This window comes from Chlorocebus sabaeus, chromosome 14 (genome assembly GCF_047675955.1).
Source record: "Chlorocebus sabaeus isolate Y175 chromosome 14, mChlSab1.0.hap1, whole genome shotgun sequence".
Lineage (NCBI taxonomy): Eukaryota > Metazoa > Chordata > Mammalia > Primates > Cercopithecidae > Chlorocebus > Chlorocebus sabaeus.
In genome coordinates this window covers 23,700,230-23,718,206 of record NC_132917.1, presented here as the reverse complement: position 1 = coordinate 23,718,206, position 17,977 = coordinate 23,700,230, and the positions used below count along the sequence as shown (strand labels likewise).

General features: G+C 43.2%; 1 protein-coding gene and 1 non-coding gene across 5 annotated transcripts in view; one reads left to right on the top strand and one right to left on the bottom strand.

The window, feature by feature from the left end:
• Positions 1-1,270: 1,270 nt before the first annotated feature.
• The window catches only part of WDCP (WD repeat and coiled coil containing), a 35,165-nt gene continuing 18,458 nt past the window's right edge, over positions 1,271-17,977 (top strand). The window contains exons 1-4 of one of the 4 annotated variants that reach the window (XM_073022804.1): positions 1,271-1,369; positions 9,249-11,084; positions 15,120-15,199; positions 15,910-16,000. In XM_073022804.1, coding sequence (XP_072878905.1) covers positions 9,267-11,084; positions 15,120-15,199; position 15,910 — 1,899 coding nt within the window. In that variant the 5' untranslated portion in view covers positions 1,271-1,369; positions 9,249-9,266 and the 3' untranslated portion in view covers positions 15,911-16,000. Of the gene's footprint in view, positions 1,370-9,248; positions 11,135-15,119; positions 15,200-15,909; positions 16,028-17,977 lie in introns of those variants that run through there. The other 3 variants (XM_007971333.3, XM_007971336.3, XM_007971335.3) reach the window with 3 other exon arrangements.
• Positions 2,740-2,841, bottom strand: LOC119627399 (U6 spliceosomal RNA). Its single transcript, XR_005243595.1, has one exon. It is a non-coding gene; the product is annotated as a U6 spliceosomal RNA (small nuclear RNA).

Here is a 17,977-nt window from a genome sequence, read left to right as displayed (position 1 = left end):
GTGAGGCCGGGCATATCAATTTTTGGAACAATGGCTCACACCTGTAATCTCAACACTGTGGGAGACCGAGGCAGGAGGATTGCTTGAGCCCAGGAGTTCAAGACTAGCCTGGGTAACATAGCAAGATACCGTCCCTCTCTCTCTCTTTTTTTTTTTTTTTTTTTTTTTTTGAGACAGAACCTTCACTCTGTCGCCAGGCTGGAGTGCAGTGGCACAATCTCGGCTCACTGCAACCTCCGCCTCCCGGGTTCAAGCGATTCTCGTGCCTCAGCCTCCCAAGTAGCTGGGATTACAGGCGTGAGCTACCAGCGTCCGGCTAATTTTTAAATTTTTAGTAGAGACCGGGTTTCACCATGTTGGCCAGACTGGTCTCGAATTCCGGACCTCAGGTTATCCGCCTGCCTCGCCTCCCAAAGTGCTGAGATTACAGGCATGCCATCTTCATTTTTTAAAAAAAGAAAAGAAAAGAAAAAGAAAAACATAAAAACTGTTGTGAAGGTATGATTCTGCTAAGTGGCACTGGAAGATGATAGGCATGGGGAGAAAAGCGAGGCAAACGGGCCCAGAATGAGCCCCAAGGGTGTTCTTCCTCCATTTCCCCATCCCCACTCTCCCGGATGCTTAGCTCCCAGATGAGGTTGTCTGCATCCCTGAAGGTGGACTGGCTGTGTTGTTCAAGAAAGATGATGGTCAACTGTACTGTGAAGGTCAGGACCTGGAATTCCTCATGCGCTGCTCCGAGATGTGGCCCAGTCTTTCAAGCGTGTAGCTGGTCTAAAGAAGCCTAAGGGATGCACTAACTCCACAGGCTGTGGCCAGAGCAGGCACACTTAGAGTGGGTGTAGAACAGGGATTTGTAGCTGGGACAGGCCCATGAAGCGACTTCAGATGAATGCACAATATTTTGTGTACAGATAAGAACATTTTCCTGGACAGATTTTATCAGATTTTAAAGGTTGAGAAGCCGTGTTGATCCTAGGGCTCCTGGACTCCTTAGACAAGAGAACCGAGGAGAAGTGGGGAAACAGCTCAAGTGCTTAAGGGAGGGAAAATGTGGCGGGCTTGCGGGCGGTGGTTTCATGGGGACTACAACTCCCAGCGATCCATGCGGCAGAGCCAGAGCTTATTGGCCAGTGGGATGAACCCTCTCCTAATGTGCACATTCAGAAACCAATAGACGGGGCCATCTAGGAGATTGCCTAGCCCATCAGAGGACCACTCACCTATCAGAGGACAGATATCACCGCCCACCTATCAGAGGACTGAGGGCCGGTGCTTCCGGTGACTGACCAGAGCTTCTTATCTGCGGCGGCGTGAAGTTGGGCGGCCACAGGGAGACTGGTGTTTTTGTGAGGCAGTGAGAGCTAAGGTATTTTGTCTCCACTGCTGCCGGGCCTGGCGGGTGTGGGGAGGCTGTAGGGGGTCGGGAGGGAAGTGGACCTGCTCTTGGGGGATGGGGGGCCGGAGGGAGGAGATTCAGGCGTGCAGAGAGGATGAGGAGAATGGGGCGGGCCGCGTGTGCGGGGTCGCGGGATGAGGACCGAGCTGGGGGTGGGTGTAAACGAGGGAATATGACTGTGACTAGTGAATAACACTCCTGGGAATATGTCCCACGGAAGTCATCCAAAGTCAGGAAGTGCTTTAAGCATTAAGACCTCGGTCCCAGCGTTATTTATAGCGGGATAAAGTTGCGTACAGCTAGGAGCAGTTCAGTACATTATGTCACTTCACTGAGTGTATGTGAAGTGGCCTCTAAAACTAATTTATAAAACTTTTAAATAACATAGGGAAATGCTAATATATAATGTTAAGTGAAAAAACCGTGATACAAAGTTGCACAGTGTGACTGAAAAAGTTTGACAGCCAAACTATGCATAGAAGAGTCTAGAGGGATGTAGTAATTTTTTTTGGATGAATGTTTTTTCGTTAACTCTTCTTAATTTTTTCCTGTGTATGAGTTTTGTTTTCAAATAAGTGTAAAGGACTTGAAATCATTTTATAGTGGAAATACAATAAACTTGGAAAACAAGTTGGGGGAGGGATATACTTTTGTTTAAACCTGCTGGAAATGCCAGTTCACCTGAATCCCTTGATTCTCATCATGAGTTGTCTTTAAAGAAGATGAAAAACACAATTAAATGGTTATATACTGAGCACCGGCTCATGGTTTTCTGACCACCTCTCCGGAGACCTGAACTAATACAGTGGTCTTTTCCCTCCTAAAACACCCAGGGTTCTTGATTTCATGTTCTCCAGAAAACTTACACTCTGGAGATTGTGACACAATAGATACACAGTTAGTTTCAGGCAAAATCAGTAGCGTTGGGGAATGCGTGAAGGTCATTTAAACCTTGGTCCTCCTGGTCCTCTGATCTTTAACAGTGAGGTTCTCCACCACCTTGACTTTTAATTATTAAGCCTGAGTCAGTGATTTCCAGATCCTTACCTCTGACTGCCTAAGGTACAATGGTACCATGTAGACATCTTACATGAAGCACATGTTAATTTCAATTGGTCACCTACTACACACGTTCCTCCCCTACTGCCCCTGCCCACTCCCCCCCCAGCAGGGTCTCACTCTGTCACCCAGGCTGGAGTGCAGTGGTGTGATCATAGCTTACTGTAACCTTGAGCTCCTGAGCTCAAATCCTCTCAGCCTCCAGAATAACTAGGACTGCAGGTGTGTGACGCTGCACCCAGCTAATTTTTATTTTTATTTTTATTCTTTTTTTCTTTTTCTTTTTTATGGAACACTTCACAAATTTGCAAGTCATTCCTGTGCAGGGGCCATGCTACTCTCTATCATTTCAATTTTAGTATATGTGCTGCCAAAGTGAGCACCCACCTCATTTAAAAATTTTTTTCTGTAGAATTGGAGTCTCCCTGTGTTGCCTAGGCTGGTCTTGAAATCCTGGCATCAAGTGATACTCCTACCTCAGCCTCCCAAAGTGCTGGAATTACAAGTGTTAGCCACTGTGCCTGCCCTGCCCTGCCCTTCCTTTCTCTTTCTTTCTTTCTTTTTTTCTTTTTTTTTTTTGAGATGGAGTCTTGCTCTGTCACCCAGGCTGGAGTGCAGTGGTGCAATCTTGGCTCACTGCAACCTCCGCCTCCTAGGTTCAAGCGATTCTCCTGCTGCAGCCTCCCAAGTAGCTGGAACTACAGGCACGTACCACCACGCCCAGCTAATACTGTATTTTTAGTAGAGACAGGGTTTCACCATGTTGGCAAGGCTGGTCTCAAATTCCTGACCTCAGGTGATCTGCCTGCCTCAGCCTCCCAAAGTGCTGAGATTACAGGCATGAGGCATCGCACCCAGCCTGCCCTGCCTTCCTTGCCTTTGAAACATGCTCTGGTTAATGGTTCAGCAGTTTCTCAAGCTAAAAATCTGGGTGTTATCCTTAATTCTGTTTTCTTCCTCACTACTTATATTCTATCTGATATCACTGTCTGTTCCATCTGCCTTAGAAGCATCTCCTGAATAATGGCCTTCTTTCTCTACTGAAATAGTTGCAAACTTGCTTCACTTTCACTTTGTGGCATTCAAATTACTTGTCAACTTTCTTCCTTCTCAGGTCCATTCTGCATATTGTCACTCGAATATATGCTGGTTCCCCCAAGATTCCAAATTCCCCAGTATGCCCTTTATGGTCAGAGAATAAACTTAGAAAGATATATCAATATCTGGTAATATAAGACTTTAAATGCCTTGTTAAGACATTTTGAGGCTTTTTTATGTGTACTGTAAATGTGGGGATTCATCAAGGGTGTTTATGCAGAAGAGCAAAATGATCACAGCTGTGCTTTTTTTTTTTTTTTTTTTTAAAAAGATAATTCTACCCAACACCACATAGTATGCAGGCTCATTTGGAAAGTAGAGACTGGTATCAAGGGAACCTCTCCTTGTTTTACCCTAATAAAAAGGGAGAAGTCAGAACCTGGGCTAACACAGGAGTAGAAAGGAATGGAGCAGATTTTTGTAATTACTGCATTTTTGAGAAAAATGTGCCACATTTCTTGTTACTGAAGATGACAATATTAAAATTCATTCTTCTAAAAACCTCAGTAAACTGGCCTCTGCAGTGGCTCACGCCTGTAATCCTAGCACTTTGGGAGGCCAAGGCAGGAGGATCACTTGAGGTCAGGAGTTTCAGCCTGGCCAACATGGTGAAACCCCGTCTCTACTAAAAATATAAAAATTAGCTGGGCGTGGTGTTGGGTGCCTATCCCAGTTCCTTGGGAGGCTGAGGCACAAGAGTCACTTGAACCCAGGAAGTAGAAGTTGCAGTGAGCCTAGATCATGCCACTGCACTACAGCCTGGGTGACGGAGCAAGACTCCATGCCCCTACCCCCCAAAAAAATAATCTCCGTAAACTTATTCCCATGTTTGTTTTTCTCTTATTCCCAAATCCTTGTCTTGTGCTACCCTGGCCACACACACCCTCATTGACATTAGACTGAACTTGGTATCCTAAAATATATAAATTGACTTGGATGTAATTGGCCCATTAGGAATTTTCTCTGCCCATGAAAGTGTATCATGTATTATTTATCAATAAAAGTCTTTTTAAAGTACATAAATAGATATTAGGGAGAAAACATTTATTATCTTTCATAAGACCAGTGGGATAGAGATCACAGTGTTCTTCGTTAGTAATGACAGGACTTTTTTCTCCATTTAGCAAGCTGCTGCAGAACCACTTAATCTGACATTATATATAAAAGCATAATAGACCTTTAAAAAAAAAAAAAAAGTATAAGATCCTAAGAGCAAGGACAAAGCTAGCAAGGAGATATGAGAAATAATTTACAGATAAGCAAATCACCAGCTTGGTAGAGAATACATTTCTTTGGATTTAGAGTCTGAAGACAACTTCTCAAGTTCTGCCTTTGACACTTAGTAAAACAAGGCTGAAAAATGTCATTTAGATTCAGTGACAGGGAAGCACTGGTGGCCTGGTGAGAGATGTTTTGGAGAAGAGATTGGAATGGAATTCATTTTAAGTATATTAGAAGAGAACGAGTGGTGAAAAAAATGAGTACTGTCAGTTTACACAGTTCTTTGATAACTAATAAGGTTAAACATCACTTTATATATGTTTGTAGATTGTTGGGGGGTTTTTGTTTTGTTTTTTAAGTAGAGACAGTATCTTGCTGTGTTGTCCAGGCTAGTCTCTCATCTCGAACTCCAGGGCTCAAGTGATCCTTCTGCCTTGGCCTCCTAAAGTGTTGGGATTACAGGCATGAGCCACTGTGCCTGGCCAATAGTCATTTTGTTTAGTTTTGTTTTGAATCCCACTCTGTCGCCGAGGCTACAGTGCAGTGGTGCCATCTTGGCTTATTGTAACATCCGCCTCCCGGGTTCAAGCAATTCTCATGTCTCAGCCTCCCAAGTAGCTGGGATTACAGGAGTGTGCCATCACTTCTGGCTAATTTTTTGTATTTTTAGTAGAAACGAGGTTTCGCCACGTTGGCTAGGCTGGTCTCAAACTCCTCACCTCAGGTGATCCACCTGCCTTTGCCTCCCAAAGTGCTGGGATTAAAGACATGAGCTACCTGGCTCAGTAATTTTTTTTTTTTTTTTTTTTGAGATTGAGTCTTGCTCTGTCGCCCAGGCTGGGGTGCAGTGGCCGGATCTCAGCTCACTGCAAGCTCTGCCTCCCGGGTTTACGCCATTCTCCTGCCTCAGCCTCCCGAGTAGCTGGGACTACAGGTGCCCGCCACCTCGCCTGGCTAGTTTTTTGTGTTTTTTTTAGTAGAGACGGGGTTTCACTGTGTTAGCCAGGATGGTCTCGATCTCCTGACCTCGTGATCCATCCGTCTCGGCCTCCCAAAGTGCTGGGATTACAGGCTTGAGCCACTGTGCCCGGCCCAGTAATTTTTTTAATACTAATTTTTTTTTTTTTTTTTTTGAGACAGAGTTTCACTCTTGTTGCCCAGGCTGGAGTGCCATGGCACGATCTCGGCTCACTGCAACCTCTGCCTCCCGGGTTCAAGTGATTCTCCTGTCTCAGCCTCCCAAGTAGCTTGGATTACAGGCATGCACTACCATGCCCAGCTAGTTTTTTTCTTTTTGAGAGAGAGTCTCACTCTGTCACCCAGGCTGGAGTGCAGTGCCTCCATCTCCACTCACTGTAAGCCCCGCCTCCCGGGTTTACGCCATTCTCCTGCCTTAGCCTCCCTAGTAGCTGGGACTACAGGTGCCTGCCACCATGCCTGGCTGATTTTTTTATTTTTAGTAGAGATGGGGTTTCACCATAATAGCCAGGATGGTCTCGATCTCCTGACCTTGTGATCTGCCCACCTTGGCCTCCCAAAGTGCTGGGATTACAGGCATGAGCCACCGCACCAGGCCAATTTTTTGTATTTATAGTAGAGATGGGATTTCTCCATGTTGATCAGATTGGTCTTGATCTCCTGACCTCAGGTGATCTGCCCTCCTCAGGCTCCCAAAGTGCTGGGATTACAGGTGTGAGCCCCCATGCCCAGCCTTTATACTAAAATTAGTCTTTCTCAGTCTGTGTTTATTATTGCAACATTTTATTCTTATATCCATTATTATGTATTTATGTATCCACTGATTGATAGGATTTCAAAATATAATTTAATGTGCCTTATTCTGTCTACTGACTATATGTATCTTTTTTTTTTTTTTTTTTTTGAGACAGAATTTCACTTTCGTTGCCCAGGCTGGAGTGCAATGGTGCAATCTCAGCTCACTGCAGCCTCCCGCCTCCCGGGTTCAAGCAATTCTCCAGCCTCAGCCTCCCGAGTAGCTGGGATTACAGGCACCTGCCACCAAGCCCGACTAATTTTTGTATTTTTAATAGAGATGGGGTTTCACAATGTTGGCCAGGCTGGTCTCGAGCTCCAGACCTCAGGTGATCTGCCCACCTCGGCCTCCCAAAGTGCTGGGACTACAGGCATGAACCACCATGCGTGGCCACCCCATTTTTTGTTTAAAAGAAAAGCCATAACATGTAAAATCCTATATATCTTTGTGTCTTTCTTTAACATTTTCAGAGGCTTCACACCAAATTGTTAATGATGCTTTTATCAAGGCCTTGAAATGGGGGAGAGGAGAGGCTAAAGAGGGGCCAGCGCAGAGTAGGAGGGAACAGTTTTTAAACTTTTTTTGGAGATAGAGTTTTGCTCCTGTCACCCAGGCTGAAGTGCAGTGGGGCAATCTTGGCTCACTGCATGCAGCCTCCACCTGCTGGGTTCAAGTGATTCTCCTGCCTCAGCCTCATGAGTAGCTGGGATTACAGGTATGCACCACCACGCCCGGCCAATTTTTGTATTATTATTAGAGACAGGGTTACACCATGTTGGCCAGGCTGGTCTCAAACTCCTGACCTCAGGTGATCCACCCGCCTCGGCCTCCCAAAGTGCTGGGATTGCAGGCGTGAGCTACCGTGCCTAGCCTAAGTGTGTACTTCTCTCTTTTTTTTTCTTTTCTTTTTTTCTTTTTTTTGAGGTGGAGTTTCTCTGATGTTGCCCAGGCTGGAGTGCAATGGCACGATCTTAGCTCCCTGCAGCCTCTGCCTCCCATGTTCAAACGATTCTCCTGCCTCAGCCTCCTGAGTAGCTGGGAGTATAGGCACGTACCACCACACCTGGTTAATTTTGTATTTTTAGTAGAGACGGGGGTTTCTGCATGTTGGTCAGGCTGGTCTCAAACTCCCAACCTCAGGTGATCCTCCTGCCTTGGCTTCCCAAAGTGCTGGGATTGTAGGCGTGAGCTGCCACTCCCAGCCCTAAACATGTATTTCTTTAGTGATTCAGATGCCTGGGGGAAAAACATTCAGGGTGAAAAAATGAGGATAATACTTGCCTAACCTACTTTACATTATTGTAAAGGATTGTTGTAAGATAAAATGCAATAGAGAATGTGAAAATGTTCTGAAAATTATTAAGTGCTGTTGAATATGATAAAGTAGAAACAGTGATTTTTGAGTGTCATTTCAGTAGAGACATAAAAGCCACTTTGGAAGGATTTGAAATAAGTGCTAATAAAGTCAGAGATGTGCCTATCAGTTATTCATTGATTTGGCAGTAAAAGGATGAATAGAATTAGATGATAGAGGAGACTTTTCTCAAATTTTTAATTGGAAAGTTTTCTAACTTAAAAGTTGAAAGTACCATAAATACTAACATAGCCTCAATCTAGACTCAACAATTATTAACATTTTGCTATATTTGTTTTCTTTCTGTATGTCTATAGAAAATTTGGGTTTTTTTTTTGTCAAACCATTTGAAAGCACATTGTAGGCATCATGACATTTTAGCCCAAGTACTACAACATGTGTATTTTAATAAGGACCTTGTCTTGCATAACCACAATACCATGTTCAGACTTAAGAAAATTAGGCCGGGCGCGGTGGCTCAAGCCTGTAATCCCAGCACTTTGGGAGGCCGAGATGGGCGGATCACGAGGTCAGGAGATCAAGACCATCCTGGCTAACATGGTGAAACCCCGTCTCTACTAAAAATACAAAATATTAGCCAGGCGTGGTGGCGGGCGCCTGTAGTCCCAGCTACTCAGGAGGCTGAGGGAGGAGAATGGCGTGAACCCGGGAGGCGGAGCTTGCAGTGAGCTGAGATCCGGCCACTGCACTCCAGCCTGGGCGACAGAGCGAGACTCCGTCTCAAAAAAAAAAAAAAAGAGGCCGGGCGCGGTGGCTCAAGCCTGTAATCCCAGCACTTTGGGAGGCCGAGACGGGCGGATCACGAGGTCAGGAGATCAAGACCATCCTGGCTAACACGGTGAAACCCCGTCTCTACTAAAAAATACAAAAATCTAGCCGGGCGAGGTGGCGGGCGCCTGTAGTCCCAGCTACTCGGGAGGCTGAGGCAGGAGAATGGCGTGAACCCGGGAGGCGGAGCTTGCAGTGAGCTGAGATCCGGCCACTGCACTCCAGCCTGGGCGACAAAGCGAAACTCCGCCTCAAAAAAAAAAAAAAAAAAAAAGAAAATTAATAACTCTACAGTATTTTCTGATATCCATTCCATACTCAGATTTCCCCAATTCTAAAAGTCTTCATTAGGTAGAAGATTTTATTTCTTCAAGATCCAAAGTATATACATTGCATTCGCCTGTTACAGCTCAGTAGCCTCTTAATTTACAATACTCCCCTGTCCTTTTGTCTCTCCACATTATTAACCTGAGAAGGGGCTAAGCCAGTTGTCTTATAAAATGTCCTGCATTCTAGATTTCTCGTGGTGTAACTTTCCTTCTTAATCATTTCAGGTAACCTTTATCAAAAGGATGGAGCTGGGAAAAGGAAAACTACTCAGGACTGGACTGAATGCATTGCATCAAGCAGTGCACCCGATCCATGGCCTTGCCTGGACTGATGGGAATCAAGTTGTCCTAACTGATTTACAGCTTCACAATGGAGAGGTCAAGTTTGGGGACTCCAAAGTCATTGGACAATTTGAATGTGTCTGTGGGTTGTCCTGGGCCTCACCTGTTGCAGATGACACACCTGTTCTACTCGCGGTCCAGCATGAGAAGCGTGTCACTGTGTGGCAGCTGTGTCCCAGCCCTACGGAGTCAAGCAGATGGCTGACGTCTCAGACTTGTGAGATTAGAGGATCACTACCTATCCTTCCCCAGGGCTGTGTGTGGCACCCAAAATGTGCTATTCTGACTGTGTTGACTGCTCAGGATGTCTCCATTTTCCGTAATGTGCACTCTGACAATTCCCAGGTAAAGGCAGATATCAACACCCAGGGCCGCATTCACTGTGCATGTTGGACCCAGGATGGCCTGAGGCTGGTGGTGGCAGTAGGCAGCAGCCTGCATTCTTATATTTGGGACAGTGCTCAGAAGACTCTTCACAGCTGCTCCTCCTGCCTGGTGTTTGATGTGGACAGCCACGTCTGCTCCATCACAGCAACTGTGGACTCACAGGTTGCTATAGCCACTGAGCTTCCACTGGATAAGATCTGTGGCTTAAATGCATCTGAAACCTTTAATGTCCCACCCAACAGTAAAGACACAACTCCGTATGCTTTACCAGTTATTGGTGAAGTACCCTCTATTGATAAAGAGGCAACTGATTCTGAAACAGATTCTGAAGTATCAGTTTCTTCTTCCTATTTAGAACCTCTGGATCTAACTCACATACATTTCAGTCAACATAAGTCTGAGGGTAATTCTCTTATTTGTCTAAGAGAAAAGGACTACTTGACAGGAACTGGCCAGGATTCTTCACATTTGGTTCTTGTGACTTTTAAGAAAGCAGTTACCATGACAAGAAAAGTCACTATTCCAGGCATTCTGGTTCCTGATCTGATAGCATTTAATCTTAAAGCACATGTAGTGGCAGTGGCTTCTAACACTTGTAATATAATTTTGATCTACTCTCTCATTCCATCTTCAGTCCCAAACATCCAGCAAATTCGATTAGAGAACACTGAAAGACCAAAAGGGATATGTTTCTTGACAGACAAACTATTACTAATTTTGGTAGGAAAACAGAAACTCACTGATACAACGTTTCTTCCTTCTTCAAAGTCTGATCAGTATGCGATTAGCTTGATTGTTAGAGAAGTAATGTTGGAAGAAGAACCTTCAATAACATCAAGTGAAAGCCATACTACCTACTCTACTTTCAGTGCTCCATTAAATAAAGCAAATAGAAAAAAGTTAATTGAAAGTCTTTTCCCAGATTTTTGTCACCAAAACAAAGGGCTGTTGCTGACAGCTAATACCAGTAGTCAGAATGGAAGGCCTGGAAGAACACTTATTAAAGAAATCCAGAGTCCTCTGTCTAGTATCTGTAATGACTCCATAGCCCTAGGTGCTGAGCCTGTTACCCAGCCAGCATCACTGCCCAGACACAGCAGCACACCAGACCACACCAGCACACTGGAGCCTCCTCATTTGCCTCAAAGAAAGAGCTTACAAAGTGAAAAGGAAACTTACAAGCTGTCTAAGGAAGTGGAAATTTTATCTAGGAACCTGGTTGAAATGCAGCGTTGTCTTTCTGAACTCACAAACTGTCTGCATAATGGGAGGAAATCCTCTTCAGTGTATCCACTCTCTCAAGATCTTCCTTACGTTCACATCATTTACCAGGTAAATTCTCCTTTGAGGAACTACCACTATACATAAAGCTCCTATAGCCGGTGAGTACTGCAAGAAACGTATTGATGAGGAAGATGGTGCTCTAACTGAACTTCACTAAGCTGGGCATGTTGTTACAGGCAAGTTGGTACACCTTTGCAGGTTGGTTGGTTTTTAGCCTGCCAACTAGATAGGCACACATATCAGTCTACATCATGATTTTACCAGGTACATGGTGTGGAAAAATAAATGTCTGCAATAATTCTTTATATTTAGAAAAAAAATTAATCATGTTAATTCATTGTGACAACCTTTTCCTTATATAATAGAGATACTCCTCCACTTATAAAAAAGGTTATTTGGCCGGGCGCCATGATTCACGCCTGTAATCCCAGCACTTTGGGAAGCTGAGGCAAGTGGATCACCTGAGGTCAGGAGTTTGAGACCAGCCTGACCAACGTGGTGAAACCCTGTCTCTAAAAAAAATATAAAAAGTAGCCGGGCATGATGATGGACGCCTGTAATCCCAGCTACTTGGGAGGCTGAGGCAGGAGAATCACTTGAGCCCGGGAGGGAGAGGTTTCAGTGAGCCGAGACTGCTCCCCTGCACTCCATCCTGGGCAACAGAGACTCCATCTCAAAAAAAAAAAAAAAAGGAAAAGGTTATGTTCATTTAAAATGTTTTGATGCATTTCTTTATGCATGCATATCCAAACATTATACAAATGGGATCATATTATACATGTTTTTATCATGGACACTTTCCTGCTTTATAAAGTATGGCCTTGCCCCATCTTCCCCTTAATCTGCTGTAACCAGCAGCTTAACATGGATCCTTTCGTGACTTTCTTCATGCTTATATGATCTAACACAGGTCTTTGTGTACATAGATGTATAGGTATGTGGGAGTGGTTTGTCATTGTTTTTACAAAAATGGGGTGATATGCACTCTTCACTTCTTACTGAGAGTATGCTCTTTATTTAGCCATTCCTTGTTGATTGACATTCACTTTGTTTTTAGTTTTTAGCTACTCCAAATAATGCTACAGTAGTACTCTTATATGTATCCATTCGTGTTAGTACCTTTATTTCTGTTGGATTTGTTCCCAGAAGTAGAAATGCAAATTTGAAGAGTATATGTGTTTCTACTTTTAATAGAGTTGCCAGATTGCCTGTCAAAGATTTTTACTTAACAATGCATCATCACACGCCTACCAGCTATGTATAAGGCTGTCCTTTTCCTCATATGTCACCAATCTGATCAGTGATCCCCCTGCTTCAGCCTCCTGAGCAGCTGAGACCACAGGCACATGCCACCACAGTTGGCTAATTTTTTTTTTTCTTTTTTTTTTTTTTTAAGCAGAGACAGGATCTTGCTATGTTGTCTAGGCTGATTGTGACCTCCTGAGCTCAAGTGATCGTCTTGCCTCAGCCTCCAAAAGTGCTGGGATTACAGGTGTGTGCCACTGCATGTGGCCCCAACCCTACGTTTTTTTGAAGAGGATTTTTGCCACATTAACTACATGAAGTTTTCAGTAATAGAGTTTTACCTTTTTTTAATTAAAAAACTTTTTTTTACTTTTTTTTTTTTTTTTTAAACTATAGAGACAAGGTCTTGCTCTGTTGCCCAGGCTGGTTTGGAAGCCCTGGACTCAAGCAGTCCTCCTGCCTCAGCCTCCCAAAGCGCTGGGATTACAGGTGTGAGCCACTGCACCCAGCATAGTTTTGATTTTTTAAAAAATTATTTTATTTATAAATGTGATAACTGGTTTGGATTTCTTTCCTACTATGACTTTTTAAAGAATTTTTTTTCTTCTATCTTTTTTTAATAGGTAATTCATTTATTTGGTTTAAAAAGCAAAACTGTATTTTAATAAAAACTGTATACTAAGAACTCTTACTCCTACCCCATGTTTCTTCAGCCTATTCTCCTTTCCTCCTTTAGGTAACCATTTTTATTTTTATTTCTTTATGCGGATACTAGGAGACTTTAGTTATTTTTATTTATTTTTATTTTTTGAGGCAGAGTCTCGCTCTGTCTGTCGCCCAGGCTGGAGTGCAGTGGTGCGATCTCGGATCACTGCAAGCTCCGCCTCCCAGGTTCACGCCATTCTCCTGCCTCAGCCTCCCAAGTAGCTGGGACTACAGGTGCCCGCCACCACGCCCGGCTAATTTTTTATATTTTTAGTAGAGATGGGGTTTCACCGTATTAGCCAGGATGGGCTCGATCTCCTGACCTCGTGATCTGCCCGTCCCGGCCTCCCAAAGTGCTGGGATTACAGGCGTGAGCCACTGTGCCCGGCCTAGTTATGTATTTTTATTTCCCCTTTTGTTACACAAAAGGGAAGGTGATATATACACCTTTTCATTTTCCATTTAATAGTATGTCCTAGAGAGCTCTTCATATCAGCAGACAGAGCTCTTTTTTCATCTTTTTTTCCACAACTGCATAGTATTTTTTTTCCTAATTACAAAAGTAATCTATACTTGTTGAAGAAAAAAATTTAACCATTACAGAAAGTAAAAATTTTCCATAATCCAACCTTTAGAGAAAATCACAGATATAGTTAGATATTTTATTAGATGTTAGATGTAAATATTTCCATATTTTTTCTGTATCTAATAAAAAAGCTTTAAATTTATTTTAAAAATATATTATTTTAAAATTTTTCTTTAAATAGGCTATGTTACTTGCAAACAATAATATATCTTTCATTTTTAAAACATTTATAAATGTAAAATTTTATATTTTTAAAAACTAAGGTTAAAACAACCATGTTTGGTCAGGCACAGTGGCTTCAACCTGTAACCCCAGAACTTTGGGAGGCCAAGATGGGTAGATCGCTTGAGTCCAGGAGTTCGAGACCAGCCTGGGCAAAATGGCAAAACCCCGTCTCTTCCAAAAAATAAAAAAATTAGCCAGCCATGATGGCCCCACCCATATTCCCAGTTGCTTGGGAGACTGAGGTGTGAGGATCACCTAAGCTGAGGAGGTTGAGGCTGCAGTGAGCTGTAATCATGCCACTGCACTCCAGCCTGGGAAACAGAGCAAGGTTATGTCTCAAAAAAAAAAGAAAAAAGGTTTTCTTGCCCTTTCAATTCCTCAGTTTTTTAGTTTATAATGATGTAATCCAACTAAGCTGTTGTCAGTAGTTATCTCTGGAGGATAGAATTATGGGGACTTTACTGTCTGCATTATATTTTTCTGTTATACTTTTATTTTATTTTATTTATTTTTAGATGCAGCTTCCCTTTGTCACCCAGGCTGGAGTGCAGTGGCGCGATCTTGGCTCACTGCAACATCTGCCTCCTGGGTTCAAGCGATTCTCGTGCCTCAGCCACCCAGGTAGCTGGGATTACAGGTGTGCACCTCTACGCCCAGCTAATTTTTGTATTTATAGTAGAGATGAGGTTTCACCATGTTGGCCAGGCTGGTCTCAAACTCCTGACCTCAAGTGATCCACCGGCTTTGGCCTCCCAAAGTGCTGGGATTAGGCATGAGCCACCACACCTGGCCCTATTATACTTTTAAAAAATTGATCATGTCTTCCTTTTATAATGAGAAAAGTAAAAGTTAAAAAAACAAAATAATCAAAAGCAAGAAATAGTTTCCCCTGTAATTTCAGAAGTTACATTTCATAAGAGGTGAAATAAATGATTTGTTGTTTTTGACTTTTACAGTTTATTCCTGTGACTTCATTTAAAAATATTAGTGGGGTGCAGCACACCAACATGGCATAGGTATATATATGTAACAAACCTGCACATTGTGCACATGTACCCTAGAACTTAAAGTATAATAATAATAATTTAAAAAAAAATTAGTGGACATATTTTTTGAGTGGTTCATCCTACCATAATGACGTATAATTTATTTTCTTTTTAGGAGATGGGGTCTTGCCGTGTTGCCCAGGCTGCTCTCCAACACCTGGGCTCAAGCAATCCATATACTTTGGTCTCCCAAAGTACTTAACAACAAAATAAATTAGACATATAACTTGTACAACTGTCCTTTATTTTTATTTATTTATTTATTTATTTATTGAGGTGGAGTCTGTCTCTGTCACCCAGCCTGGAGTACAGTGGCGCCTTCTCAGCTCACTGCAACCTCTGCCTCCTGGGTTCTGGTGAGTCTCCTACCTCAGCCTCCTGAGTAGCTGGGACTACAAGCGTGTGCCACCATGCTTGGCTAACTTTTTTATTTTTTGTAAAGACGTGGTTTTGCCATGTTGCCCTGACTGGTCTTGAACTCCTGAGCTCAAATCATCTGTCCATCTTAGCCTCCCAAACTTTTGGGACTAAGGGGTGAGCCACTGTGCCCAGCCAATGTTTAATGACTTTACAATTTACAAATCATTTATTTTTATTAGTGCTTTTTCTAAGCTGTGTGAATTTTGACCACAGTTTGTTTATTTTATGTAAATCCTCTGCTACTCTACCACTTAGGACACTCAGCATTTTTTTTCCTAGTAAACCATGAAGTGTCTAAGCTATATCTGAAACAGCCAAGCAGCTGTTCTCACCGTCAGATTGTGTCTCTCAGGCTGCTGTCCATCATCCTTTTAGTGTTATTAGTTGTATTCTAGGAGAGCCAGTTCCTAATGATGAAGAACCCTGAGGAAAGAGTAGAACAAAAGGAAAAATAAATTAAGGCTGTTTTGTTTGGATTTTTTAGTTTATTAAATAATGCAGCAAAGAGCTCCTTAAAACTGAAGTCCAGTTGATTAGTGGTAATAGATAAGTTTTTTTTGAAAAGTATTTACACATTCCTTTCTCAAGAAATGTTAACTCCATTACTTCTGCAATCAGTTTAACAACTTTTATTTTTTATTTGCAGAAACCATATTATCTAGGTCCTGTTGTTGAAAAAAGAGCGGTGCTTCTCTGTGATGGTAAACTAAGGCTCAGTACAGTTCAGCAGACTTTTGGCCTTTCTCTCATTGAAATGCTGCATGGTAGGTCATGTTCAGAAATTGACCCTACCTAACATCCTTGCCTCCCCCACCATCTATTTAACTACGCCAGTAATGAAAATGAGGGATACCAACCATTTAGTAATTCTAGATAGTTAACAAGTAATTTATTATTATTATTATTATGATTATTATTATGATTATTATTGAGACAGGGTCTTGCTCTGTTGCCCAGGCCAGAGTGCCGTGGTGTGATCATAGCTCACTGCAGCCTCGAACTCCTGATCTCAAGCAATCCTCCCATCTCAGACTCCTACCTAGCGAGAACTATAGGTGTTCACCACCATGCCCAGCCAAGTTTTTTTTTTTATTTTTTACTTTTTTTTGGAGATGGAGTCTTGCTCTGTCACCCAGGCTGGAGTGCAGTGGCGCAATCTCAGCTCACTGCAACCTCCGCCTCCCGGGTTCAAGCAGTTCTCCTGTCTTAGCCTCCTGAGTAGCTGGGACTACAGGCACACACTGTCACACCTGGCTAATTTTTTGTATTTCAGTAGAGACAGGGTTTCACTGTGTTGCCCAGGCTGGTCTCTAACTCCTGAGCTAAGGCAATCCGCCCGCCTTGGCCTCCCAAAATGCTGGGATTACAGATGTGAGCCACCGCACCCAGCCTCAGCCAAATTAAAAAAATTTTTTTGGTAGATAGTGGGATCTCACTCTGTTGCCCAGGCTGGTCTCGAACTCCTGACCTCAAGTAATCCTCCCAGTTTGGCCTCCCAAAGTGCTGTGATTACAGGCATAAGCCACCACACCCAGCCTTAAGTATTATTAATTACCTACTATATACCCAGGCCTAGTATAGGTGCCAAAACATATGGAAAATATACACCCTGTCCTTAGGGAACTTACAGCCTAGCTGGAAAAGTTAAATGTACGTATGAAAAAATTAGAAAAGAGTTACAAAGCAGTATATAACAACTGCAAGAAAGTAACAGAAAGCCTCAATATTTATTTATATTGCATTAAAATGTAATGATCATAGCAGCATTGCAGAATATTTCTTTTTTTTTTTTTTTTTTTTTTGAGACCAAGTCTCGCTCTGTCGCCCAGGCTGGAGTGCAGTGGCATGGTCTTGGCTCACTGCAACCTCTGCCCCCTGGTTTCAAGTGGTTCTTCTGCCTCAGTCTCCCGAGTAGCTGGGACTACAGGTGTGTGCCATCACGCCCTGCTAATTTTTTGTATTTTGGGTAGAGATGGGGTTTCACCATGTTAGCCAGGATGGTCTTGATTTCCTGACCTCAAGATCTGCCCACCTTGGCCTCCCAAAGCGGTGGATTATAGGTGTAAGCCACCACACCCAGCCTGCAGAGTATTTCTTTGAAGAGTTGCCATTCTAACATGGAGTAAACATGGATGTTCAAAGGATACTCCTAAGTGGCAAGGGACTGAGTCATGCCAGATTCATCAGATGTGGTGCATGGTTGTTTTCTTATGCCTCATTCTTGTAACAGTAACCACCACATTGAACATCAAGTATCATTTCATTTTTTTCCCCTTTTTCCCCTACCTGACCCTAAGTAATGCCCAGTCTTCCTAATACCCCATTCTCTGTAAAATCTGATAAGGATTGAGTTGAATATTATCAACTACTGTATTCCTTCACTCAGAAAAAAAAAATTTGTAGTCATACGTTTCTTTTTTTTTTTCTTTTTTTTTTTTGAGACGGAGTCTTGCTCTGTCGCCCAGGCTGGAGTGCAGTGGCTGAATCTCAGCTCACTGCAAGCTCCGCCTCCCAGGTTTACGCCATTCTCCTGCCTCAGCCTCCCGAGTAGCTGGGACTACAGGCGCCCGCCACCTCGCCTGGCTAGTTTTTTGTATTTTTTAGTAGAGACGGGGTTTCACCATGTTAGCCAGGATGGTCTCGATCTCCTGACCTCGTGATCCGCCCATCTCGGCCTCCCAAAACGCTGGGATTACAGGCTTGAGCCACCACGC